Source organism: Delphinapterus leucas, chromosome 10 (genome assembly GCF_059928025.1).
Source record: "Delphinapterus leucas isolate spDelLeu-1000000601 "Yukka" chromosome 10, BTC_Dleu_Yukka2, whole genome shotgun sequence".
Classification (NCBI taxonomy): domain Eukaryota; kingdom Metazoa; phylum Chordata; class Mammalia; order Artiodactyla; family Monodontidae; genus Delphinapterus; species Delphinapterus leucas.
In genome coordinates, this window is record NC_143138.1 from 102,796,697 (window position 1) to 102,823,988 (window position 27,292).

General features: G+C 56.0%; 1 protein-coding gene and 1 long non-coding RNA gene across 5 annotated transcripts; one reads left to right on the forward strand and one right to left on the reverse strand.

Moving 5' to 3' along the window:
- RAB43 (RAB43, member RAS oncogene family) lies at positions 1 to 27,292 on the reverse strand. 4 transcript variants are annotated; one of them, XM_089919824.1, is made up of 3 exons: positions 27,001 to 27,292; positions 6,030 to 6,207; positions 1 to 3,618 (listed from the first exon to the last, which is right to left on the reverse strand). In XM_089919824.1, the coding sequence occupies exons 1-3, from the start codon at positions 27,196 to 27,198 to the stop codon at positions 3,368 to 3,370; spliced, it is 627 nt and encodes a 208-aa protein (XP_089775950.1). In that variant the 5' UTR covers positions 27,199 to 27,292; the 3' UTR covers positions 1 to 3,367. The 4 variants fall into 4 exon arrangements, with proteins under 4 accessions (XP_089775950.1, XP_089775949.1, XP_089775951.1 ...); XM_089919823.1 differs by having other exon boundaries at positions 6,030 to 6,213; positions 27,001 to 27,288; XM_089919825.1 differs by lacking the exon at positions 27,001 to 27,292 and adding an exon at positions 18,635 to 19,117 and having other exon boundaries at positions 6,030 to 6,213.
- Positions 678 to 5,071, forward strand: LOC149748324 (uncharacterized). The gene is made up of 2 exons (XR_016394777.1): positions 678 to 993; positions 3,762 to 5,071. It is a non-coding gene; the product is annotated as an uncharacterized LOC149748324 (long non-coding RNA).

Sequence of the window (27,292 nt, forward strand, 5' to 3'; positions counted from 1 at the left end):
TCGTTACAGAAACGTTTAATAGTTTAGGAATGCGTACACTCTGGCTCTGCTAAGTCTCCATAAAGGCAACTTTTCCATGTTTTAAAAAATAGATTCGCTATAAAGATTTATATATTCATAAATAGGCAATGTGAAAAATCCCCAAATGCCATGGCATCCTTGGGCTGAGGCCCTCCCCATCCCAGCCCAGGTGCAGGCTCAGAGGTCTCTGAGGCCCCAGCCTCGGCAGCCCTCCGGGGAGAAGTAACTGCATTCAATGTGAATTAGGAATTTCCTCCAGCTTCACGCCTGCTGGGGCCTGTGTCCTTGAGCTCCACCCCCAACACCCACCCGCCCTCTGGACCGGGCCCACCTCTCTGGCTCAGGAGTCAGGATCCCTGTCCCTTGCCTGTCCCCCTCCCGGGAGTATAAAACACCAGCCTTCCACTGGTCCTTCAGCCCAGGCCACAGACCGCCCTCCTCCGCCCGATGGCTGGGACACTTCCTGGCCCTCCTGCCGGGCTTCCTCTCCTGGCCCCTGACCCCTGACCTCACCTGCTCCTGTTCTTGGGTAACTTATAAACAAAGGAAGAGGCCCTGGGAGAGGGAAGAGGCGGGGCCGTGCTGTCTTACACACTTCCCGTTGTCCCTTGGCCAAGTCCATCCGTCCGGGCCCATCTGACAGGGGACTTAGGCCCAGAGAGGTAGTGAGGCCCCTATCTGCCAGGGCACCCCAGAGCAGGCAGCCAGCAGCGCGCCCAGGGAGGCCCTGAGCGCTAGCATTTGGCTCTGAGACGGAGGACGGGAAGCCTCCGTAGGAAATGGCTTCAGCCCGCAGGCCTAGGGTGGGTAGGGAAGGAATGCATTCTTGCCAGGGGGTACGATGAGCAAAGGACCAGCTGGTCATCTGTGGGATTCTAAATGGCACGTATTCAAGGGCAGGGTCGGTAAGGGGGGCAGGGCAGGAAGGGGTGTGCCTGGACAGAAGCTGCTCCTGTGGGCAAGACGGTGCAGGTAAGAAGGAATGGAGCTGTGTGAGGCCTTGGACACCCGCGTGAGGATGGACATCCCGAGGGCCCCGGGGGCGACTGGAAGGTGTCAGGATGGGGGAGGGACCTTTCATAGCTGCCCCCCTCACAGCAGCAGGATGGTGCCTGGGCTGGTGGAAGCCCAGGCCAAGGAGGTCAGGGAGGCATCCAGGGGAGGGGATGGGGCCCATCTGGGCAGAGGGGCAGGGGGCACGGTTGTAGGGTGGGGGAGAAAGTGGGGAGCCCGAAATGACCCCTGAGTTCTAGGCTACAGCCCTGGAGCGAGGCTGCTCCATGCGGAGGATGGGTGGCAGGAGACCCACTGGGCCCTGGGATTGTGAAAGGAGAGAGTGAAGTGCTGCTTCCTTGGTTCTGGGTGAGGAAGGGCCACCGTGAGGCCCCCTCCCCTGTGCAGGGTTCCGGGCACAGGAGTAGGGGGATGGCTCACAGCCCAAGGTGGCAGGTGAGCCCCTGTCACCGGTGTTTCCTGTACCTGTGCACCCTGGATGCGGACTGCCGGATGCTGCCGGCAGCCCGGCAGGGCTCCTTCTGGAGGAGGTGAGCTGGGGGCCTCCCTCCTTCCCTAAGCCCTGTGAGGCAGCCCTGGGCCCGGGGTCAGTACCTGTGCTCGCTGGAACTGGGGCACAGTCCCGGCCGCTGCTCCTTGCATGCACCCCACCCCCCAGAGCAGCAGGTCTGTGCAAGGTGGTCTTCGTGAGACTTCTCTCCCAGCTGGGCCTGGACTGAACACCCAGCTCTGCCCAAACATCAGCCCCCTGCAGAGAGGTCATGGGGCTGGAGGACCTCTGCCCTTGGCCTGAAGGGGGCCCCTCTCTGGGGAACCCCTCAGTGCAGGTGGAGGGGCTGGGCCCCATCCCATTAGCAGGGACGGGGGAGGGAAGCCAGGCAGCCTTCTTGCTCCCACTTCCCAGCCCACTCGGCCGACAGCGGGCTGACCCCTGCTCAGCAGCTCCTGGCCCGTCCAGGCCAGCGTCCTTCCCCTCCAGGACCAGGCTCAGCCTCCGCGGCTGGAAGGGCCAGCAGCCCTGCCTGACCTGCCTCCTGGGGCTGCCTGGCAAGGTCTGACTTCCTGCTCTGTGTCCAGGCCTGCCTGGGAGGGTTTGACGCAGACCAGGTGCTGGGATGGAAGGCAGGGAGCCCGACTGCAGCTGTGCGGCACCTCTGGGCTCTCAGGGGCCCTGGGCTGTGTCTCCCTGATGTGGCCTCGCCCATGGCTCTGAGAGCAGCTGATTTCCTGGGGCCCCACACTGGGGCGGGGGGCCTGCAGGGCTGAACTGGGCTGATGGGAGTGACTGGGATTGGCCTGGGAAGACCACCTGCTCCCCCAGTCCAGTCCCTGCGCTCCTCTGAGCTGCACCCAGGGAACGGTGCTGCTTCCAAGGGCCCCAGTGACCCTGGTCCCCTGCTGTCTAACCTCAGTGTCCAGCGTATGCAGAGACCATTAGAGTGGGTGGGCCCAGACCCAGGCCTGCCAGGGCCTCGCCTTTTCTGTGCAGGAAACTCTCTAAGCTGGTCTGGGAGCGGCGGGGGAGCTGGCACTCTGAACGTGGCACGAAGGATCTCTGCAAGTCAGGTGGGACAGGCTGGGCTCAGGGGTGCGAGCGTTTACTTTTCCCTTAAATGTCCGCACTCCTGTCTCATTCCCACTACCCCCCAGCTTCCGAGAGCCAGAGCTAAAGGATTCACTGCTTTTGCAACCTGAGTGGCAAAACTTTGGGCCCCAAGCCAGCAGACGAGCGCTGTGGGCTGTGACCCACCGTTGTTCCGGTGAAAAGGAGAAGCTCCGTGGAAATGGGACAGGGAGGCCCGGCTGAGGCAGGAGCTGGCCTTGAAGGAAGGAGGGAGGTAGGGAAACCCCGGGACGAAGCTCAGGACTGAGTCTGCTGGGCCGTTGCTCCTGCACAGGAGGCCCTGGAATGCCCTGGGAGGACCCGGAGCTCCGGTCACATCCCTGGAAAGCAACACCCTGCTACAGCCTCGTGTGAAACGGTCCTAACCAGGCAGCGTGTAGCCCAGGAGGCCCACTCCCAGCCCCTGGGCCAAGGTCCACACCGCTGGGCTCGCGCCAGTCCTGGGACGTGCCGCGTGTGGCGGGGACAGCAGCTGGCTGGCAGGAAGGGCCCCACACCCTACCCTGTGCCAACAGGGCCTCCCGCGGGAGGAATCCTGCTTCTTCCTTCCTGGAGGGCAGTGCTCCCATCAAGCATCCAGGCCACAGGCGGGGTAATTCCAGGCCTTTATCTGGCTGGCACCCTGGAGGCCAGCTCTGGAGGGCTGGGCGAGGAGGCCACAGGGCGGGAGGAGGTGGGGCAGCCCCGCCTGCCTGCCCTGCACCCCGGTCAGCACCCGCAGCCCCAGCTCTCTCCGACGTCCTTGCTGTCCAGCTGGATGTGGTCAGTGCCCTTCTCGCTGAGCAGAGGGCCCCCGTGCCGCATGACCAGCTCCGTGGCCACCCTCACGAAGGCCTCCTCCACGTTGCTCGAGTCCTTGGCCGACGTCTCGATGGCGCACAGGATGTCGTGGTGCTCTGCCAGGCTCTGCGCCTCGGCCAGCGGCACCTCCCTCAGCTCCCTGAGGTCCGACTTGTTCCCTGCGGGGAGGTGGGGCAGTGGTGAGGCCCAGGGCCCAGGTGGGCGCGGCTACAGCTAAAGGCAGCGAGCCGGGAGAGTCTACCTTTAATGCTCTTATTCCATCCTTTAGTCCCTCATCTCATCTCTTCCTTATTTTTGCCAGGGGCTTGTGCATTTTATTGCTTTTCCCTAAGAAATAGAAGCGGGAAGGTTTGGTGAAAAGAACATTGTGCTTAGAGCTGGAAGACGACCTGGGTAGAGACGCCAGCTTCCTGTCACCTGCTGTGTGACGCTCGGGTAACTCACTCCATCTCTGAGTCTCAGCCCCCCATCTACGACACCACCTTCTGCAGAGCAGACATTAAATGACACAGTGGACACAAGCTAGCACCTAGCGGGCACTCCACCAATGCTGAAGTTAAAGAAATCTGGCCTTGCTATTTTTTTTTGGCTAAAATTTTGTCATTTTTCTGATTTTTTATGCTCTCATATTTTCCTTTGGAATTTTTTAATTCTCTGTAAGATTGTGGGTTTTGATTATTTTGCTTTTCTGATAATAAGAGCACAGACTACAGCTGCCCCTGAGAGCACACCTTTCCTTCTCCCATGAGGTGTGAGACGTTTCATTATGTTTTATATAATCTGGTCAATTGCTCCTTGGTCCAATTTCTACAAGAATTTTTTTTAAGTCTCTAAGTGATTGACTTTTATAATCTGATTATAGGGACAAAAAAATAGATAAGCATCTGTGAAGACCTAGGGACTTCCCTGGCAGTCTAATGGTTATGGCTTGTTGTTTTCACTGCCAGGGCCCAGGTTCAATCCCGCGTCGGGGATCTAAGATCCCACAAGCCACGCAGAATGGCCAAAAAAAAGAAAAAAAAATCTACAATTTCTTTGGTAACCTTAAACAATGCAGCAACCAATTTCAATGTTTGGAACTTATTTGGATCCTGATTTCAACAAACTGAAAAGAAAACCACATGTGATATTTATGAGCAATTATAAATCTGACCACAGATCAGCTAAGTTGATTGTATTAGGAGATGTCAGTATGTTTTAAATGTGAAAAGCGTACTGTTATTATATATTTTTAAGTGTTTGTATCTTTTATAGATTCATGCTGGAACATTTGCAAATGAAATCATTTGGTGTTGGGATTTGCCTCAAAATAATATGAGGTCGGGGGAGGGGCCGAGGGCTGAAATGACCGTGGACAGGACTTGCTGGCTCTGCTGAATCTGGGGTTTGTTACGCTATTCCTTTTATGTCCTTGTATAGAGTGCTCTATGATAGAATGTTTTATTTTAAAAGTCCTGGATTGGGAATTCCCTGGCAGTCCAGTGGTTAGGACTTTGCGCTTCCACTGCAGGGGGCCCCGGTTCGATCCCCGGTCAGGGAACTAAGATCCTGCAAGATGAGCGGCGTGGCCAAAAAAATAAAAAACTAAAAAAAAAAAAAAAAAAAAAAAAAGTCCTGGATGAAAGGGGAGCATCGGGCCACGTAGGGAGGACTCCCTTCCTGCCCGGGGAGTCCAGTCCGCCTAGAGCACCCACACCCCAGTCCAGGCCCATCTGCACTCGCTCACCTTAGAGGAATCAGCCTGACTGTTGGGACGAGCACCCCAGGGACCACACACATGGTCCAAAGCTTCTTGAATCCAGGCCCGAGAAGTTTATGCAGGAGGAAAAGGTAAAATGGAGGTCACGGCACCCCCTGCAGCGTCGGTTCTCAAAGTGGGATCACTGTGTCACCCGGGAACTTGTTTGTTAGAAATGCACACGCGTGGGCCCACCCAGTGCTTCCGAGTGAGATGCTCTGCGGGTGGTGCCGGCGTCTGCCCTCCACCAAGACTTCAGAGTGGCTGGGAGGAGCGTGGACACCTGAGAAGCACCCCCTGCAGGGTGGCCGACAGAGCAGGCCACTGAATCACGATCGGCCACGTTTACATGCTCACAGGCTATGTGGACGGGATAAATGACTTCACTTTTCTGCCCCTCGGCCCCATCCCTGACACGTGAGGAGCAGGCAGGGTTATGAGAACACACATGATGAAGGCCGAACTAGCCTGGACCAAGGTGCGGCCACGTGGCGACCGCTTCCTGGCCTGCGTCGTCTCATTTCCACTTTGACTGGAACTTTACAAGTGATTAGCAGGATCCGAAGTTTCTTTTTTTTTGGCCGTGCCTCGTGGCACGTGGGATCTTAGTCCCCTGAGCAGGGATCGAACCCGTGCCCCCTGCAGTGGAAGCTCAGAGTCTTAACCACCGGACCAACAGGGAAGTCCCCGAATTTTCTAGATCATGGTCCTGGCTCCGCTCCTACCTGGCCAAGCTCAGCCCTCTCTGTGCTCTGTTTGCCCTTTGTTTAGAAAGGAGAGAGAGACTGAGACAGACAGACAGACGGGTGGACCGCAGGGGCCCCCGCTCACCGATGAGCAGCTGCACGATGTTGGAGCCCGCGTACTTCCTCACGTCCTCGATCCAGTGAGGCACTGACAGGAAGGAGCTCCTCTTGGTGATGTCGTATGCCAGGATGGCCCCGTTGGCGCTGCGGTAGTAGCTCTGGGTGATGGTGCGGAAGCGCTCCTGGCCAGCCGTGTCCCAGATCTGCAGCTAAAGGAACAGGGGTCCCGTGAACCCGGCGGTGCAGCTGAGCACAGGGGACGGGGAGGCCGAGCCCCCAGACCCACCCCCAAAGTGCTGCTTCTGGGGGCAGGCCACCGGCCACAGCCCGGCAGGCCCCACGTAGGACGGGCCAGAAGGTGGACAGAGCGGAGGGGCCTTCTGAGCCCTTGGAAGGCAACTCAGCGGCCTGAGCAGGACGGGGGGAGCAACGTGGAGGCGGGCAGCCCCGTTTCCACCTCCAGAGTCCCAAGACAAGGGGGTGGGTTCTGCACCGTGGCGGGAAGCACACTGGACCCCGAATCCTCTCTGCCCTGGACACCAGGCTCGCTGCTGGCGCCGTGTCTACTGCCTGCCCCTCTGGGCCGTGAGTGCCCGCTGCCCCCACCGTCGGGAGGCCCCCAGCACTCGGGCTCTCTGTTCTGCCTCAGCGGCGCCAGGGAAGATGCTCACGCTGGTCAGGGACGGCCCGGGGAGGCTCCTCTCAGGCGGCCTCTGCCATCAGCTGGCACAGCCTGCTAACCCTAACCCCGGTCCCAACCCTCCTCCTGCCCAGGTCCTCACTTCACCAGCACCCATCAGGGCCGCTGCCAGGCCTGCCTGGATGGGCGCCCGGCAGGGCGGGAGCATCCCTGGCTTCCAGCAGCAGCAGCAGGATGGCGGCAGAGACCCCAGGTAGGGCGGCGGAAGCTGGGCCAGGGGCCAACCTGGATGGTCACTGTGCCCGGGCCAGGAGGCTGAGCCGCGGAGGGCACCAGAATGGGCGGGTCCAGGGCTCTCAGCGGCTCAGGGCCTGCCTTCTCTGCTCCGCAGACCACAGGTCCTCGGGGCCCTGAAGATGACATCCTGAGCCACAGGCCATCCACCCTCCTCCACTGGCACAAGCACTCTGGGTGCCTCTCTATCCCGTTCTCAAGGGGCGTCCAGGGTGGGGACAGACCCAGAGGCCTCAGACAGTTCCTGCGGGCAGGGCTTCTGGCCCTGGCACTGTGGAGGTGACCACCTCTTCCTGGGCCTCACAAGAGGGGTCCACCGGTTGATACGCTCTGAGCCACGACTCGCCAAACCAAACCCCCGGCCTGAGACATCCCATTTGCTCTGCAGGGTGAGAGGCTCCAGGAAGCAGGCCCCGGGGCACAGCTCACGCAGGGGTGACGTGAAAGGCGGGACCTCGGCACCACACCAGCCTGGGATCCAGACGACCTAGGACTCCCCTCCGCACCCCAGAGGGGAGCATCAAACACAGAGGCCAAGCAGACACGGGAAAAGGCAACTTGGCGGAAACAGAAACTAGGCAGAGTTTCTCAAAACAATCTCCCAAATAATCATCAGTGTTTTCAGAGATGAGAAAAGGTCCGTGACGTGATAAAAGAACACTCTCATTTTAGAGGGAACGCTCGGAAAGGAGAAACGAGCTCTTGAAAATTAAAAATATAGCATAAATGAAAAATGCAACATAAGCGTCGGAAGATAAACTTGAAGAATTTCCAAGTAGGGGAAGAAAACGCAAAGAGATGGAAAAGAGAGAAAAGGAATTGTGCAACCAGCCTAGAAGGTCCACCATCAGGATAGTAAGAGTTTTGGAAAAAAATAATAGTAAAATCAAAGAAATGCTTCAAGAAAATTCCCCAGAACTGATTGAAAAGGCCCACTAAGTACACAATGGAGGAAAACAGACCCACGAGACACTTGGCCGTGGGAACTCCAGAACAGTGAGGAAGAAGAAAGGACCCTAAAAAGTTGCAGGGAAAACAAAAGAGAGAAAGGAAAAACTGGTTTGAAGGCTTCACAGAAAAGATCCATATTGCATTAGACATTCAATGAAACGATGCCTAAAATTACAAGGGAAAATAATTTCCAGCCTAGAATTCTCCACCTAATCACTGAGTCAAGTGCGATGGTTTAACAAAGGCATTTTCAGACATAGGGGCCTCAAAAAATTTACCTTCCTGCCACCCTTTCTAAGGAAGCTGCTGAAATCAACCAACACGAAGGAAATGGGGGATCCAGAAAGAGAATTCAACTCAAAAGAGAGGCGAAGGGAAACCCCGGGTGGTAGGGAGATCCCAAGACAGCAGCCAAGCCGCAAGCCAGGACGTGGCCGGTTGGGAGCCTCCAGCTCTGGCAGAGTATTTAGTGGCCTTCGAGACCTCCCTCTTTAAACAACCGGGAGACTGAGAAAAACATGGGAGGCTACAGTTTTCAGGATGTAAACAACACAGCACAAGACCCTAATCCTTGAAAGAAGCAAAACTCATGGAAGGCGCCTCACAATTGCCAGCACTCTACTGGGGACGGTTTTCTGACCACAGGACAGGGGGCTAGACTCCAAGCAGGGCATGGAGCCTGGAGCACCTAGTGGGACTGGAATGAGGAGCGACTGGGGGGCCCTGGTGGGTCCTAGCCCGCGGGCTCCGCGCACAGGGTGAGGCTCCCAGGTTCTAACCAGAGAGCGGCTCCTCTGGGGGTGAGAACACACCAGAGGTGGAGGCTGAACAGTGCTGGGGGAACTTCCAACCCAGCCACGGGGAAGAGGCCTCCTTAGCACCTTGCGAAGGACCCAGATATGGAGCTGAGACATCAGGAAGGCTGTGCCCTACGAGTGAGGACCACGGCAAGAGGCAGGCCTCCCGACACCTGCCCAAGAAACCCTAAACCAAGCTCTCAGGTTTGGAGGCCGCGTTCTGTCAAGGTGAAAGGCTAGAGAAACACTGTCAGACTTGCATCTCTCTACCCTAACAGAACATGAAGACAAGCCACACAGGTTCAAGGTGATCAGTCAGTCACTGAATTGACTACTAGGACATGAATCAGTGCCCTTACAACACGATGCAGAGTCACTAGCCAGTATCAACCAGTATTTCCAGTATACAATTAAAAACCTGCTAAACATGCAAAAAAAAAAAAAAAAAAAAGACAATTTGACCCCAAGAGAGAAAAGCAGTCAATAGAAAATAAGGCCAAAATGGCCCAAGTATTGGATTTAGTAGACAAAGACTTTAAAGCAGTTACTTTAAATATAATCAGAGAATTAAAGGAAAATATGTTCGAAGAACTGGAGCAAAATACCACTCTAAGTGGGCAAATCGGGAATTTCAGTTAGAGAAACGGAAATTATTTCTAAAAACATATTTTAAGAGGGTCAGAATTCTAGAACTGGAAAGTACAGTAAGTGAAGTGGGAAATTCATTTGATGAGCTTAACGGCAGAATGGAGACAGGAAAAAAGAATCAGTGAACTTGAAGAAAAATCAATACCAAGTATTTAATCTTTGATTAAATAAGATCTTAAATCTTAAGATAAGCCTCAATGAATCTCAGAAGATTGTATTCTTCTGTGAGAAGAATATTCTCTAGCCACAGGATATTCCTCTAGCCACAGAAAATCTAAAACAGAAATTAAGAACGCTCTGGGAGAGACTTCTTCAAGAAGATGGAACTGAGAGGCAGCAAGACGTTGCGGGGACAATTACACAGTATGTGGGGTAGATGGAGAGGGTGAGTGTGCCAGTTAGGGGAGGATTTGGAGCCGAGTTAATGGTAAATACATAGACCCCACGCAGAAACAAGATGATCACGACCACCAGGAAAAACTAGGGAGCACGGGGAATGAAAGATAGTGCTACATGGCTCAGCCGTGAACAGCTCTCACTAACCAGAATGTGTTCATTCAGCCATTTCAACAGCGCTTACTGGACACCTGCTCTACGTTCTAGGTACCAGAGAGAGCAGAGGAAGCAGACGCAAATTCCTGGGCTCAAGCTTACAGTCTAGGGCAGGAGACAGGTGCTAAGTAAGATAATAACAAGTAATACGGATATATATTGTTTATATGTTAATACAGAATATAAATAAAATACTTATCATAAAATAAGTAATCCAATAATCAGTATGCTAGATAGTGATAAGATGGAAAAAACAAGCAGGGGAAGAAGTTATCAAGTATGGTGAGGAATGACGTTTTAGATAGGAAGGCCTCATTGAGATAACAGTTGGGTAAAGATCTGAAGAAAGTTAGCCAGCTGTGCAGATGCCTGCGAGACAAGCATTCCAGGGAGAGAGAGAGAGAGAGCAAGTGCAAAGGCCCTGAGGCAGAGACATGACTGGTGCACGAAGATCAGTGTGTTGGGAGCAGAGTGAAAGGGGAGAGAGAAATGAGGGATGACCAAGGAATTGGGCCAGATCATGCAGTGCCCTGGAGGCCACAGCAAGAACTTTGTCCTTCACTGTGAGTGAAGGGGAAGCCAGGGAGTTTTGAGCCAATCAAATTTATTTTTAAACAGGATCACTCTGACTACTGTATGGACAACAGATCAAAAGAGAGCAAGGACAGGGAATTCCCTGGTGATCCAGTAGTTAGGATTCCATGGGTTCACTGCTGAGGGCGCGGGCTCAATCCCTGGTCGGGGAGCTAGGATCTCACAAGCCATGCAGCCAAAAAAAAAGAGGAAGGACAGAAACGGGGAGCCCAGTTAGACGGCTGTGGCCATAATCCAGGTAAAAGACCACAGTCGTAGCAGTGAAGTTAGGGAGAAGTGATCAAATTGGGGCTATGTTTTGCGAATAGAACTGAAAGGAACTTAATGCTGATCTAATCAACATTACCACACACCTCTACTGGGAGGATGCAAAGTGTGTGTGTGTGTGTGTGTGTGTGCGTGTGTGTGCGTGCACACGCGTGCGTGTGTGTGATGGGGGCTAGGGTAGTGCTGAGAGTTAAACCCTCATCTTCCAAAGCAGGAAGTCAATAGATGATGCGTGTACCTGGGGGAGGAGGGGTAGCAACACAAGCAAGAGAAGGAGAAACAGAGAAGAGCCGGAAGTGGTTGCCCCTAGAGGCTGGGGGCAGAGGGGAGTATCCGGTGACCAAGCCTTGTTGAACGATCATACACAAGTGTAACCGGTAACAATTAAAAATAAAAACCCAACACAATAGCTACAGATTACGGTATCTGGGTCAACCAACTCGTGAAATCTGGGCAGTAATGGAGGAAATATTTTTGGAAAGTAGGTCCTTCTCATGACTGGAAATACTCTCAGCCTACTTCCCCACATCAGAGCCAGGGGAAGAGAAAAGCAGGGTCAGTGCTCGGGCCAGCAGCCTGAGATCCTGAACCAGTCCTGTCACTTCCCGCCTTGATGCCTGCAGGCTAAAACCTAATTCACTTTGCATCTGTCAAAAAAGGTGCCGCAAGGGTGAATGATAGACTCAGTGTGCTCAGAGCCGAGCGCAGAGAAGGGGCTGGATAAACGCGTCCCCTTAACGGTATTACTGAGCTGGCATCATTTGGGGCTGGCGTTTTTAATACACGCCAAGGAGCTTTAATGCAAAGTGGAACACGTAAAGGGCTCAAAGAAAGGCACACCGGGCTGTGTGCACGACCACACATTTGTTCATTCAGTACGAACTGAACGTCAGCCATGTCTCAGCCCCTGTTGGAAGGACTGGCAACGTTGCAGGGGGTGAAACAGGAACAGAGTTCCCTTTCCAGTTAAAAGGAGGCAGAGGAGAAGAAGGCCAGTGGGACACTTGCAGAGAGGGGGGACGAGCACCGTGAAGAAAGCAAAGGTAACGGGAGGGCCTCCCCGGATGGCACCTCCCAGGGTGGTCACAGAAGGCGGCCCCTGGGCTGAGGCTCCTGCCAGTTGTGGGGCAGTGTTCAGGCGCAGGGGACAAAGGCCCAGAGGCAGGACAGAGCCTGCCACGCTGGAAACACAGCAAGGGCAGCGTGGCCAGATGGCAGCAAAGCAGCACCCCGGAAGGCGAGGCCGTCGGCGGTGCCGGAGCCAGAGCCTGAGGCGGGTGTTACTTCACCATGGTGGGAGACGGCGGCAGATCGTCCGAAGCAGGGGATGTGTATCAGACGCCTCTCATTCCGCTCCGCACGTCTCAGCAGCACCCTGTGCTCCAGCCATTGTCACAGCAACCAGCCTCGCTCAGAAACAGCCTTCGAGCCTCCCGGATCCTAGCCCGGGAGGCCCGCTGGAAACCACTGAGCACTCGGGACTCGGGTCCCAGATGAGAGGGACCCGCCAGCCTATGGACTGACACTCAGCCAGTGCAGGGCGGGGGATGCCGGGCCCGATCAAGCCCCACTTGCCCACAGAGGGACCAACATGAGAATGCAGCCTCCACAGCCTTTCCTCCCTTCTCTGTTCTAGAAACAGATGAGCTCCGCGCACACTCTTGCCTACGGCTGTCCTCAGGAAGCCCAGGCAAAGCCGGGACGTGCCCCGACTTATGTCTGTAAAGCTGCCGGCTGCTGCGTGGAGGACGGTCCTACAGAGGCGGCCCTATGGCTTGGCCCGAATGCCCCCTGTGTTCCAAGAGCTGGGTGAAGCCAGGCTGGGAGCGGCCCCGCTTTCCAGGCAGCCAAGCACAGCTCCTCCACCAGGCAGGGCCCCGGGGAGGCTGGTGAGAAGGTTAATGAGGCTTATCAGACACCTGAGCTACCGGAGACCCAGGCGAGCAGAGCAGCATCGTCCTGAGCCATCTCCTGGGCAGCACAGGCCCGGGCTCTGCCTTAGAAACCAGAGCAGGGACTTCCCTGGTGGCGCAGTGGTTAGGAGTCCGCCTGCCATTGCGGGGGACACAGGTTCGATCCCTGGTCCGGGAAGATCCCACAGGCCGTGGAGCAACTAGGCCCGTGCACCACAACTACTCAGCCAAAAACTTAAAAAAAAAAAAAGAAAATTAGAAACCAGAGCAGAGCAGAAGTGCCGCGTGGACGCAGTGGGGACCTGTGCAGGGGTAGTGCGGGGACCCGCGGCGGGTGCCGGCCTCTCTCGGGGTCTCACGGGGCTGTGGGCAGAGACCGTGAGCCCCACGTCACAGAGGAGAAAGCCGGCTCTGGAGGTGCAGTGATTGGCCGAGGAAGGCATCTCGACATCGTGCTGGGTCCCAGCCCATCTGCCTGCCTGCTCCCCGGCACAGACCTCGGCAGCAGCCCAGCGCCCAGGAAATCACGGGTGTGGAGGCTCCTCTGCTCTGCGTTTCCCGCTCCTTCACACGCATCACAGCCAAGCCGGCGCCAGGCTCCCTGCGGACGGCCTCCACCCGCCCAGCGCCCGGCCCACGCCCCGCACAGCAGCCACTGTGGAGCCGCCAGAACCCGGCTGAGATCCTGCAGCCCCTCCGCTCTCCGGCCTCCACCCTCAAGTGCGTCGTCCGAGCCCTCCACATCGCCTGCAGGCCCCACAGGCCCCGACTTCCTGCCATCGCCCACCCCGCGTGTCCAGCTCCCGGGAGGCCGCATCAAGGCCCCTGCCTGAAACGCTCTTGTCTCAGACCCTCGCCATCCCAGCCCCGCACCCCACGGCCCCGCCTCAGCCTCTGCACCGCCTGGCTGGACACAGGCGTGCACGCACACTTCTTAAATGTTTACTGTCCCTACCTCACGTGGGACTCTTGAGGGCAGGGGCTGTGTCTGGCTGGCTTTCTGCATAAGCCAGGTAGAAGGTGCTCGATGAATACACGGTCCATCGGCTGGACGAGCACCTGCCTGCCAAATTGAAGCCACCACCCCCGCCCACCTCCTTCCCCACCTGGAAGTTCTCCACCTGCACTCACTGGACAGACAAACGGGGGCCTCGTTCACGGATCACACCCGAGCCCCCTCCCCGACGCCCGCCTGCCACCCACCTCCCACCGGGCGCATCGCCAGTTTCTCTGACCTTCCCAGCCAGGCTGTCTCATCTGACAGTTGACTTTGGGGGAAATTCTCTGGGCTGCTGATACCCAGAGTGAAGTCCGGAAGCATCTTTGGGGCACAGAGGGTAGGACTGAGGCCCGACCATGATGGAAAAGGGCTCCCAGAGCACGGATGCTCGGGAGAGGGCAGCTGCCCCCCTCCAGCTCCGCAGGGGTCAGTCAGGTGAGTTTCAGACATGTGGGGTGGGAATTTCAAGGGGAAGTACGGTATCGAGGTGAGGGACGAGGCTATTTTCCCTTCTAAGCTCCACACCTAACAACTCCCAGTTAACACTGTCCCTCTGGGTCCCCACACCCATGAAGGGTGTTACCATTTTGCCATTATCTCCTTTTCTAGGATAGACTGCATTCCTCTTGACCTTTTGGTGAACTCCTACCTAACCGTCAGGGCCCCAGTTCAAGGTCACCTGGTCAGTGGAGCTTCCCCGATGCACAGGCCTGGGCCCCACGCCAAGCGGGCTCAGCTTTCTTTTCTTCGTGGTCCACAGCCCTTGACTCTTGCCTCTATGACAACACACACCACAGAGGATGTCACCTGTCCCAAACTTGGGTGCCTTTGGGGGCCAGGAAGGGAACATAAAATGCAGCAAGGTGACAGAAAAGGATATCCTGCCTAGAGCAAATTCAATAAAAAACAAACCAGCAAATCACCACTGAGCAGGCCAAACGAAACGGTTCACGGTGGGAACTGGCCCAGGGCTGTATGTGCGGGGCTCCTGGTTTGTAACTCTGCCTCTCGCCATCAAGAACGGGCTCTGGGGACTTCCCTGGTGGCGCAGTGGTTAAGAACCCACCTGCCAACGCACGGGACACGGATTCAATCCCTGGTCCGGGAAGATCCCACATGCTGCGGAGCAACTAAGCCTGTGAGCCACAACTACTGAGCCTGTACTGTAGAGCCCGCAAGCCACAACTACTGAAGCCCGTGCGCCACAACTACTGAAGCCCACGCGCCTAGAGCCTGTGCTCCGCAAAAAGAGAAGCCACCACAATGAGAACCCCACGCACCGCAACGAAGACGAGCCCCCGCTCGCCGCAACTAGAGAAAGCCCCGCCTGCAAAAACGAAGACCCAACGTAGCCAAAAATTAAAAAACAAATAAAACAAAACACGGGCTCTGGTGGGGACAGACCCCATCTCATTCCTTTGCAACCTGGCGCAGAGCAGGCGTCTGACCAGGAAGGAAGCCCTCTGAGGGCAGGTCCTGCGGTCAGGCCAGTGGGAGCGAGATGAGGCTGGCGGGGCAAGGGCTGCTCTCCAGAGAGGGTTCCCATGTGCCCCGGTGGGAAGTCAATTCTGCTTAGTAGGTTAAATAAAGCTAATAAATAAAATCAACTGCACCGTTGGCGATTCAGGTCCCAGAACCTTTGTCCAGCACCATCCCTCCCGATGGAAACAGAAGAGGATTTTATCTGAACAGCCTTTCTCCCACAGGACGAGGCCGGCAGTGGGAAGTTCCTTGCTTCTTCATAGCAGAAAGGGACTTTGGAAAAATTAGTTCTCAAGACAAAACTCCCAAAACTGGTTGGAGAGACCCAAATACGAGCCCCCACGCTGCTGTTCATCGTGTCTCGGAATGTGGGGAGTCTGAACCAGGAGGTGGTCTGCAAGCTACTCCCCGGCCAGCCGCTGTCACTTCTGCCTCAGTCCTCAGGGAAGAGCTCAGCCCCGGGCTTGAAAACAAGCCGCGGCGGAGAGGCAGGTGCACTGCCAGAAGCGACGGTAAGACCCTGCAAAACCTCCAATGTGTTAGCGGGTGAGACAGGCCGGAGGGGATGGAGCCTAAGTGAGGAGAACCGGGGCAGCAACACCGGACGGGGGTGGGGGGGGTGGGGGGTGGAGGGGGTGGGGGGGTGGGGGGGTGGGGCGCGCGTACCTGACACAGACGCGCCTCCCAGCGGCTGACAAGGGCTGCGGACAGATTCCTGGGCCCAGGTTCCTCCCGCCCCCGAAACATGACTGCTCAGGATCCCAGCGTCAGAGGCAACTTTCTGTGTCCCTTGTCACCATGCAGCTCTCCCTGTAGAGCCACCACCACTGGAAGAAGGGAGGCGGGACCCCTGGTTCCCCACCGTGCTCCACCAGCCGGGGGACCAAGGGTGATCAGATGGCTTCCTGGCATCTGTGTTTCACCTCCAGCATCTTGCGAACAGTGGTGGGAACCCGGGTGATGAAGGTGACAGACGCGCTGTGAGCCCCTCCAGGCTGACTGTGCCGGAGCTCCCTGTCTCGGTACATTCCATCCTCAGGCAGCCCTGCAGGTGCATCTCAGAGCCTTTTACAAGACGGGTCCCAGGGCACAGGAAAGGAGAGCGCAGTCTGACTCCGAAACCTGTGCCCTTCGCTGTGTGCACGGCTCCTCCACAGACCATGTCCTGTGCTTTTTTCATGAAACCCCCTCCTCCTGCAGGAATCAGTCAGCCTGTCCTTAAGTCCTGGTGGGAAGAAAGGCCCAGCCTCCGCCCATGGGGGATGTGGGCGGCCTGAGCTCCCGGTACAGCGAGGAGGGCCTGGGAAGCTGGTGGCCCTGTGCTGGCGACCAAGGTGGGACTCACAGGTGGCCTCTTACCTGCTTATAGCCCCTTCAGGCACAATGGGGTACATGGGGACGAAACCCAGGCAGGACGTCAGGCAGCGATCTGTGCCCCCCAGGGAGGTCAAGAGCAGGGGCCGCAGCACCCGGACCAGGACTTGCGGCTGGGCCGCCACCCAGCATCAGACAAAGCCAACCCATTCGCTCCTTGGCCCAGAGCATACCTTCCAGCATGACAGGAAGGCGGCTCCCACGCCCCACGGGGTCCCACTTCCCCTGACTGGATGAACACCAGGCCCTCTCCTGCTTCCGGGGCTGCACATGAACACAGCCCTGGAGCACAGCCCCTGTCTTTCCTCACTGGGAACTGTCCTCCTTCAACGCCCAGCTCCAAGCCCGGGAAGAGGACTGCGCATCGTCTGTGTCCTGGGCACCAGGCAAGCAGCCCCGTGACAGCATGGCACCCAAGCAGGAACAGTCCGAATTTCAGATATCTGGTCCTGCTATGGCCACATTAAACACACATGTGCTTGTAAGGCCGCATGATTCGGTTCCTGGTTTGGCAGTTCAGTCCCTGCAGCAGCAGTATGGACGGCACTCATGCTCCTTAGGTGCTTGCACGTCTGTCCCCCAAGCCAGACATGAGCTCCGAGGCACAGGGACACATCTCATGTGTCTTCCTTTTGTAGGTACTCAGAACAGCACCTGGGAGAGAGGAGGTACTCACAGAACAAACCCTGAACCCACTGACGTGCAGTTTCTGTCCTGGGTGTCACATGGAAACTTCCAGCCAACAACCACAGTTAAGCTCGACAGAGCACCTTCTAAGTTTCAGGTGTTTTCCCCTTTTCATCTCACTTAACTTGTCTGTTGCTCCAGACAGAAGAGGCCAGCTCAAGGCCGTGGCTCTTAAATTATAACCCAAGAAACAAAGGAAAATGGAGCAAAAAGGAATCTTTAACAATAAATGTGAGTGGAGATCAAACTTGGCCTCACCTCCAGCGGGGGACCTTCATCACGTCCCACCTGCCATGGGGCAGTGTGGGTGCAAACATTAGCCGTGAGTCATTCTCGCCAAAACCCTTCCACCCGAGTGTCTCTGAACCTCTAAACTCAACCCCCAGCTTACAGAAAATGCAAAGGATAGAGGAACAAGGGAAAAGACACCACGAGGGAAACGGGAGACAAATCCAGAAAGCGACTCTTAAAAAACATGAGTCATCAAAACAGAAGTGAGGCATCGTTCTGGACTAAACCCACACTGGACTCCAGCTCAAGGGGGAAAACTCTATAAAAGACATTTTGGAGGAAGCTGGGGAAACTTAAAAATGGACTAAGTAGATGCTTATAGAAACAACGATTTGCTTAGGTATGATAACACACTGTGCTTATTCTTAAAAGCTGTATGTCGAGGTATCCAGGGGTGGAGTATCATGCTATCTGCAACTTACTTTCAAATAAAAAAATTTATATTACACATACAAAAAGATAAGGCAAATTCAGCAAAACACAAGCAATTGTTAAATCTATGTAGAGCATATATGGGGCTCACTATGTTATCCTTCCAACTTTCCTATATTTTTAAACTTTTTCATAGTGAAAAATTGGGAAAAATAGAAGTGTTAATAATATCCTGAGAATGAAAATATTGCTGATAGGAAAAAGTACCAACTGGAGATCTTGGAAATGAAAAACGTAATTGTCAGAATACAGAAACTAAAAGATGAAATGAACATCGGAATAGAGGCAGCTGAAAAGTAAATCAGAGATCTGGAAGGTGGGGCACGGGCTGCCAGAACACAGCCCAGCAGAACACGCTGTCGCTACAGAGGCCAGACCCTAAGCCCAGCTCCCGCCCTGCGCAACCTCCAGAGGAGAACAGGGAGAATGACAAGAAGGAATGAATCAATGCAACACAAGCAAATCCCACAGAGCTTCAGGAACACGGGACTTTTCATATTGGATTACACCTACTGAGTTCAGAGAGGATGAATGGGAATATCCCATCACCTGGAGAGAGTGCTTTTCTCACCTGCCAGGACACACGGGGAAGGCACAGTGTCAGGTGCAGACGCACAGAACGACACGGTGAGTGTGATTTGGGGGGTGGATGGAGTGCTAGGAAGAAAAATTAAGCAGGGCGAGGAAGGGATGAAAAGTAACGCAGACCTCAAAAACATGACCCAAGGACCCCGCGACAGTGTGTGGTTCCATGTACACGTGTGTCCAGAAGGGGCAGCTCCACAGAGATGGGCTGGGGGAGAGTGGAACAGGCATGGCTGCTGATAGCTACCAGGCTCCTGTCTGGGTGATGAAAATATCCTAAAGTTGACCCTGGTGAGTATTCAAAACAACAGGAAAAAACACTGAATTGCACACTTTAAATGGGGGAATTCACAGTATATGAATTATATCTCAATAAAGATTTTTTTAAAAAGGAACTTGGTGGAGTACTACTTTGGACAGGATGGTCAGGTAAGGCTGACTTACGTAAAGCAAAACAATAACGTGTTGATATACATACACACGTACAGACACACAGAGCAAACTGCCCCAGGCATGCTAGCACACGGGGGCCTTCCATCTCCCCGGCTCTTGCATGGACCCCACTCTGCAAGCTGAGGTTCCGGACCCACCTCCGGCGCAGACATACCCCTCCGCCTCTCCCCGCCCCCCGTCCCGCCCTCTCCCTCACTCGCTCCTTCATTCGGCCAATACTGGTCAAGAGCTTATTCTGGGGAAAATAACCTGATGCAGACCGCAGAGCTGGAGTTTACATTGAGGTATTTACCTTGTGATTTCAATATTAAGGTTGATTTTTCCCATGTATTTCATCTGTAATGCAAACATGGCAGATACTGACAATTCATAGCTGGCAAACTGAAGTTTATCCTGTGATCCATTTTTTTCATCATGAAATCATCCACTGTTCGTGTCCCCACTACAGATTTAAAACCCGAGAGTAAAAAACAAGTTAAACCAAAACAATAAAAGTGCTTCACTGAAAAATATAAACAGAGTATTTTTAATTAAAAAAAAATCTGATTTTTACACTTCTCAGACATAAAAAAAGGCAGAGGTGGGGACTACCTGGCTTGAAACTACAAGGAACTTTCCTCAGGGAAAATGGAATCCCTCAGTGATGTGGTCCAGCCTCCTCACATGGCGCCCAAGGAAACTGACATGCGGAAGGGAAATGACCCACCGACTGTCCGCCGTGAGGTGGAGGTCACCGCTGCAGGCCTCTGGGATCAGGATGAACCTTGTCGCCCACACATGGCGACTGCCCTCGGGCAAGGCCCGGCCTGACGTGAGCCTGGACTCTGCTTTCACAGTCAGATCTCATCTGGGACCAAAGGCCTCCTGACAGCGTGGCAGGCTCTCTCCAGTGGCCTCTGACCCTTCTGAGTCATCAGACCCACCCTGTGATCCAACATCCGGAAATACTTAGGCAATTTCCCAAGGAGACCACTTTGAGAGGGACAGGTCCTAGCGACACATCTAAGCTCCAGGTTGTCGCCTTTTAAACAACCTGTGTGGAAAGTCACATACCTGGTCTAGGGCTACTCTGACCTCTTCCTGGGGTAGGAGAGGGAGGCCTGCAAGGCCAAGCAGGACAGGTAAGAAGGGAGGGGATGCGTATGTAACCCACGGAGAAGGGCGCTCCTAGTGACTAACGGTCCTGACTCACTACATCCCCAGAGCAGGTTGCAGACGCCTCTACCTACCAGCACTGGCTGTACGTTCAATAAAACAGCGCAGTGGTTAAGAATCCACCTGCCAATGCAGGAGACACGGGTTCGAGCCCTGGTCCGGGAAGATCCCACATGCTGCGAGGCAACTAAGCTAGTGCGCCACAACTACTGAGTCTGCGCTCTAGAACCCGTGCTCCACAACAAGAGAAGCCACCGCAATAAGAAGCCCACGCACCGCAACAGAGTAGCCCCTGCTCACCGCAACTAGAGAAAGCCCGCGCGCGGCAACGAAGACCCAACACAGCCAAAAATAAATAAATAAATTTATTTTAAAAAAAAACCCCAGCATTACATAGGCCATTCTAGAAGGCAGGCGCTTTCTTTTGTTCACACTGGCCATAAGCACCACTTCTGCCAATTAATCTGAATTAATAAGGATTTGTTTAACAAGCAGATGGCATTAGTATGTTGATGTGACACCGCTAATCAAAATGTTAGAAAATGTAAAATGCAAGTGATACACGACGGCCCAGATTTCACATTGGTCCCAAACCTTTCCACGCGTGTGTTCATGCACATGTGTCTGTGTGTGTGCATGCACACGTGCGTGTGGCAGAGGGCGTGAACAGCAATGAGGAAAAGGCGCCACACGAGGAGCCGGCAGGCAAGGTTCTGGTTCAGACCGGCCACACGTGGCCTTCATCTCCCCGTCTGTGAAATGGGGTCTCACCGGGTGGCTGCAAGGACCAGGCAGGACAGAGCACGAGAACAGTGGCGAACACTCAGGAGATGGGGACTCAGGGAGGGAGCGCTGCCCCCTTACTACTAAGCTTCACGATCCCTCACGCCCAAAGCCTCTCTGCAAGGGCCACGCAGGGCTGACAGAAGGAAGGAAAACACAAACAGGCCGAAACACCAAAGGGATGGAAGCAAAGAAAGAAGGCAGGTGGAGGCCGTGAGCTGTGAGAAGGCCCGGTCTGGGCGATGCCACCCCCCTGTGACCCCAGTGGGCTCGCCTTTTCATACACAGCGGCCCTCCACGGCACAGACATGGGGATTCTGCCTTCATTTCATAGCTGGCGAAGCAGATCAGTGCACAAGGGCAGCTGGGCAGCCAGGCTGAGAAGCTGAGCCTCCCGAGCCCCAGGCCACCATCTCTCTCTGGGGACCCACGCCCGTGTCAGCTCCCACCTGCTGATGCTCTGCTGTGCGTCAGGTCCTTAAGCTCGGGGTTGACAGGTGAACAGGTCAGGAGCGGTGATGCGACGTGCCCCAGGCGGCAAAGCCAAGATTGTGACCTGGGGCCCGAGGCTCTACCACTGGCCCCCTTTCCACCATTTCCCACAGCACGTGCTGCCTCGGAACTGGCAGAAACCTCGGGAGGCAGGTTCGTTTTGCCATGAGGATGATTGTCACCGGCATCAAGAACAGATTTCTTGGGCTTCCCTGGTGGCGCAGTGGTTGAGAGTCCGCCTGCCGATGCAGGGGACACGGATTTGTGCCCCGGGCCGGGAAGATCCCACGTGCCGCGGAGCGGCTGGGCCCTTGGCCCATGGCCGCTGAGCCTGCGCGTCCGGAGCCTGTGCTCCGCAACAACAACAACAAAAAGAAGCACTTTCGGACCAGGAGAGCGATGGAGCGCAAGGTCCCGCAACGTGGAGCCCGGGCCCCAGGGCAGAGACTGAGCTCTGTGTGGGAGGACGCTGGCTGCCTTCCCAGCATGGGGACAGTGACCCCGACAGAAGGCCGAATAAAGGGGCGCAGCTGTTCAGGGCCGACCCGTGTGCGCGTCCCCTGTGAGGTGCACAGACCAGTTTACATAACAGGCCTTTGTGTCGTCCCAGATAAGGGTGGGTGAGCAGAACTCGGATGTGTTCAGGATTTAGAACCGGCTGAGATGTCCCCGGGGATGGTGAGGTGGGGAGGGGCAGGTTAAGAAATAATCCTAATAATAATCCCTAGGGAGGAAAATGCTAACAACAGCAACAATCAAATAATCTCTTATGTTTGTAATTCTTTGGTTTTATTCACAATAGCACTTTCAAGATACACAAGAGATGGGTAGCATTGTCTGCCTTCTCTTACAGGGCGTCAGAAATGGAAAGGAGGGTGGTTGTTTTTTTTTACGGTACGCCCTTTTATGTCTTTGAAATTTTGAAATTCTGAACCATGTGGATGAATTATCCAAAAATATACAAGGGGAATTTTTAACTATTTTGAGCATGTCCATAGCCGTCCAACAACCCTGAGAAGTAGGCAGAGCAAAGATCATTCGTTCCATTTCAAAAAGGACGAAGCCCGCGGCTCCAAGAAGGGACAAGGAATTGGCCAGGGCTAGGATGAGGTTGCAACAGACCTTTGGACACCTAGTCCAGGGTTCTCCTGCAGAGACATCACCGCTGAGAGGCCAGCAGCTCCCAGAGTTGCCCCCAGCTTCAGCCTGCACAGCTAGAGCCCAGTGAACTCACACAGGGCCGCCCGGGGGCCCACGCCACGGCCAGAGCCTTCCCACCAGCAGGGCTGCTACGGGAGCTGCCCAGGGCTGCCTGATGCTCTGTTAGCTGACAGCACCCTGAAACTCCTTGGGGTTTCCACCCTCATTCCTGAAAATCTAGAAAATGCCCAACTCCATACGCTTCTCTCCAAGTGCGGTGACCACAGTTGTCTTTTCGCTAGAGTCATTAACGTGCAGATCTCAGGGTCATCGTTACGAACTGAGAGGGACTCAGAAGGGTCGTCAAGTGTAAAAATAGGCGCTGCAACTAGGAGCCAGGGAGACCCTGGGTTCAAAGCCTGGTTTTGCCACTGACTTGTGTGGGGCCTTGGGCGTGTCGGTCACTTCCTTTATTGTGGCCTCAGCTTCCTCCCTATAAATAAAAATCAATGAACACACAGGTAGTGAGCACTACCTATTGTAGCACTGACACTATTGTAGGTGTGGGGATTCACAGGTACGCAAGGCGGTGTCCACTTTCAAGGAGCGGAAACTGTACGGGAGAGAACCACAAACAAGGGAATGTCAAGTCCTCGTAAATGCTATGAACCTACCCCGTAATGGGACGGAGGGGCTGGGAGGTCAGGGAAGGCCTCTCTGAAGAGGTGGCCTGTGCAGTGACAGCTGAATGATGAAGCAGCTGTTGTTACATGGGGATCTGGGGGTGGAATGTGCCAGGCAGGGCAGCAGATGCAAAGGGCCTGAGGCAGGCATGTTGGAAGGACAGAAAGGGCCAGTGAGGCTGGGGACTGAGTGTGGGGCAGGGGCAGGGAGATGAAGTGGCCGAGGCAGACAGGACCCCAGCTCTCCAGGTCAGCTGTTGGGATGTCATTCTGGTCGCAAGAGGAAGTGACTATAGAAATAAAGGGATTTAATTCAATCTGTGATGTTCCCCACTTTTAATTTTTTTAGCAGCAGAACTCTTCAGTCAAAGACATGCAGAACCTCAATATAAAACTGGATAAAAGTAAGCTAGTTAAGGCCCTCCTGACCCTGCGGTCTCTCGGCCTCCCCGCTTCAGTCCGCAGCTCCCCAAGCACAGAGCAGCTGGAAAAGCGCTAGGTGATCTCTCTCTGAGGTTCCTCAAGAGCTAACAAGAGCCAGCAAGCACAGGACAGGCGGCTTTGAGATCCTGCTGGATGCTTTGCTGGACCCCAGACAGGCCTGGGAAGGTTTTAAACTAAATCCCTGATGTGAACATGCTTTCTGCAGAAACAACAACGACAAACTCTGGTTCCTCAAAGGTTCCAGTTAACAACCACAATGTTGAAACTACAGGGACAGAAAAGAGATCAGTGGTTGCCAGGGCCTGGGGTGAAGGGAGGACGCTGCCACAAAGGGACACAGGAGAACTTTCCGGGCTGATGGAAGGAATGTATACTCTGAATGTGGTGGTGGTGACAGGACTGCAAAAGTTTGTCAAGATTCACAGAACTCGACACCTGAAATGAGGCACATTTACTGTGTGTAAGCTGAACTTCAATAAACTTGATTTTTTAAAAAATCACATTGCTGGAAGACACCCCAGAGATAGTTTATGGGCGAGGAAAAATGACCTGCAAGTGACCTGCCCCCGCTGAGTCCCGAGAGCCCAGCACCCAGGGCCAGGGAGGCTGTCCTCTTGCCCCACCCACCCAACTGCAATTCACAGCCTCTTCAGTGCCTGGGCCTCAGGATTCTCTGGCTGCAAGATCAAGAAGTAAATACTTGCACAGGCTTTCCCACTCCACACAATCAGAAGCAGCAGTCTGGTGTAGGGAAAGACCCCAACGCCCTGGAGTCCGAAAAGCTGGAAGAAAACTTGCACATCTGTCACTTCCCAGCTGTGTGCCTGGGGAAGCCTGCCCCGTGTGAGGTGGGGTTAATCACAAGAACACATCTGTAAAACAGCTGGCACACATCAGACTCTTGAGAGGGGTGGCCGCTGTTATCTCTTAGGGGGGTTACCATGCCTACACTGCTCTCCTGATCCCAGAACCACCCGGCTGCCTCCCAAGTAGAACAATCTGAAGGTGACTAGCAGGAAAAGAAATCTCGAAGTGCTTGCCCTGCATTGCATAACCTGTGCTCGGTACACAGTGCACCCAGGGCTCCTGCACAGGTTATCTCGCCAGGTAAACAGGAACACCCAGCCCCTCCTTGACCACCGTCAGCACCGGGAGTGGGGAAAGGGGAGGGGAGGGGAAGGGGAGGGGAGGGGAGGGGAAGGGGAGGGGAGGGGGAAGGGAAGGGGAGGGGAGGGGGAAGGGAAGGGGAGGGGAGGGGGGAAGGGAGGGGAGGGGGAAGGGAGGGGAGGGGGAAGGGAGGGGAGGGGGAAGGGAGGGGAGGGGAGGGGGAAGGGAGGGGAGGGGAGGGGAAGGGAGGGAAGGGGAGGGGAAGGGAGGGGAGGGGAGGGAAGGGAGGGGAGGGGAGGGGAAGGGAGGGGAGGGGAAGGGAGGGGAGGGGAAGGGGAGGGGGTAGGGGGAGGGGAAGGGGGAGGGGGGGGGAGGGAGGGGAGGGAGGGGAGGGAGGGGAGGAGGGGAGGGGAGGAGGGGAGGGGAGGGGAGGGGAAAGGGGAGAGGAGGGGAAGGGGAAGGGGAAAGGGGAGGGGAGGGAGGGGAAAGGGGAGAGGAGGGGGAAGGGGAGAGGAGGGGGAAGGGGAGAGGAGGGGGAAGGGGAGGGAGGGGGAAGGGGAGGGAGGGAAAGGGGAGAGGAGGGGGAAGGGGAGAGGAGGGGAAGGGGAGAGGAGGGGGAAGGGGAGAGGAGGGAGAAGGGGAAAGGGGAGGGAAGGGGAAGGGGAGGGGAAGGGGAGGGGAGGGGAGGAGAGGGGGAAGGGGAGGGGAGGGGAGGGGAGGGGGAAGGGGAGGGGAGGGGAGGGGAGGGGAGGGGGAAGGGGAGGGGGGGAGAGGGGAAGGGAGGGGAGCGGGAGCAGGCAGCCCGATTGTTTACGCCTATCCTTCAACTCGCCACTTCCCCGTGGCTGTTGGCAGCGTCTCAGGGCACAGACTTATCCGTGGACCCCATCCCACAGCCTTCCCTCGCCACCTGCTCCAAAGGGTGGTCCCGAATAATGACTCAAAGCTGCCTGCCACACCTTGTTCTTTTTTCCTATCCTAAGGAGACTCAAAACACACAGAAACCCAAAAGACTGTTAAAAAAAGAAAAGAAAAAAAAAGCAACCCTTCTGGCAGGGAGTTTCCGCTTCCCCTGTCACATCAACTCCAAAGGCACCGTGTGCATGGAAAGGCTTTTGGCTGACGTTTTCTCCATGCTGGGTCGGGAGGGAGAAATTATCCCAATTTTGCAGAAATAAAGAGCTAAGCATCCTGCCAAAAGCCAACCGGTAGCAGGCCCACAGCAGCCCAGGGAGGCCCGGCGCCACAGTATCCGGGCTCACGGGACTCAATCACCCGGCTCCACCTGAAAACACGGAGATACCAGGAGATGCCCTGGCCCTGTGCTGCCCCGCCCAGGGCTCTTAGGAGCCGTCCCGGAGTCGGTGGGAACTCAAATCCACCAAAGAGGGGAAAGGATTTCCGTCCGGCGCAGTTCAGTCAAGTTCCCGAGCAAGAACAATGGTCTCTCACTCCGTTCGGGAGAGCTGACACCCAGGTTAAGAAACTGATTCACTAATCACAAATATTAGTTATCTGACCACTGCCAGGACTCTGTGGCAGCCACATCCTGCCGGTTTAGTGCGGAGCCACTGCCAAACCTCGGTCCTCTCCCCCACCTTCCGGGGCCCGTGAAGTTTTCAGTTCCTATCGGGCTGCAGCTGGGGGAGGGGACCCGGGCCGCCCCGGCCGAGTAAAGTTCCACCACCAGGTCCACAAAGAGACTGCAGGGAGGCGTGGCCAGGCCGGAAATTCTGACAAAAAGTTTTGGCCCTCCGGTCCTAGAAGCAACTACTTCCTGGTCCCTCCTAGTCGTGGGGGTGTCCCTTGCTGCCTGGGGTCCCCCCCCGAGGGCCGAGCTGGGGCCTTCGACCGCGGTGGGGCGGGGGTAGGCCTGCCAGGCGCCCCCCGTGCCCGCACCCGAGGCGCTCTGCCGCCAGGCACCGGAGACGCTATTCTGGAGCAAAGTCCCCCGGCGTGTAGCTCGGAGGGCAGGGCCTCTCCTCCGCACTCCCCCCAGCACGCGCACCCCAGCGCCCCGAGGCCCGCGCTCTGCGCCCAGAGGCCGGCCCCAACGCCCAGGCCCAGGCCTGCTCGGACAGGGGGCCAGAGGGGACCCCAGCCCCCAAGGACCAGTCGGGTGCTCGCCGCGGCCCCCGACCCCGACCCCTCCGGGGAGACCCCCCAGGGCCCTGGCCGACCCCTAGCGCCATGGGGCCCGGCTGCACGGCGGCCCCGAGCCGGGCCTCCCACCTTGACCCGCTGGCCCTGGATCTCCAGCGTCTTCATGGTGAAGTCCACGCCGATGGTGCTGCCCTGGCGCTCGGAGAAGACGCCTGTCTTGAAGCGCTGCACCACGCACGTCTTGCCCACGCTCGCGTCGCCCACCAGCACCAGCTTGAACAGGAAATCGTACTGCTCGTCCGGGTCCCCCGGGCCCGGCCCCGCCATGGCCGCGGGAGCCCAAGGGCCGGCGCTCCGAACGCTGGGGCGGCCTGGGCTCGCGCAAGCCGCGGGCCGCCTGGCGACGTGGAAGCGCCGCAAC

Bases quoted from the DNA above. Each gene is read 5' to 3' on its own strand.
- RAB43 (XM_089919823.1), bottom strand. From the start codon at position 27,198: ATGGCGGGGCCGGGCCCGGGGGACCCGGACGAGCAGTACGATTTCCTG. The intron at 6,214-27,000 runs GTGGGAGGCCCG...CTGTTCCTTTAG, and splicing joins TCCAGGGCCAGCGGGTCAAG to CTGCAGATCTGGGACACGGC. The intron at 3,619-6,029 runs GTGAGCGGGGGC...ACCTCCCCGCAG, and splicing joins CATCGTGCAGCTGCTCATCG to GGAACAAGTCGGACCTCAGG.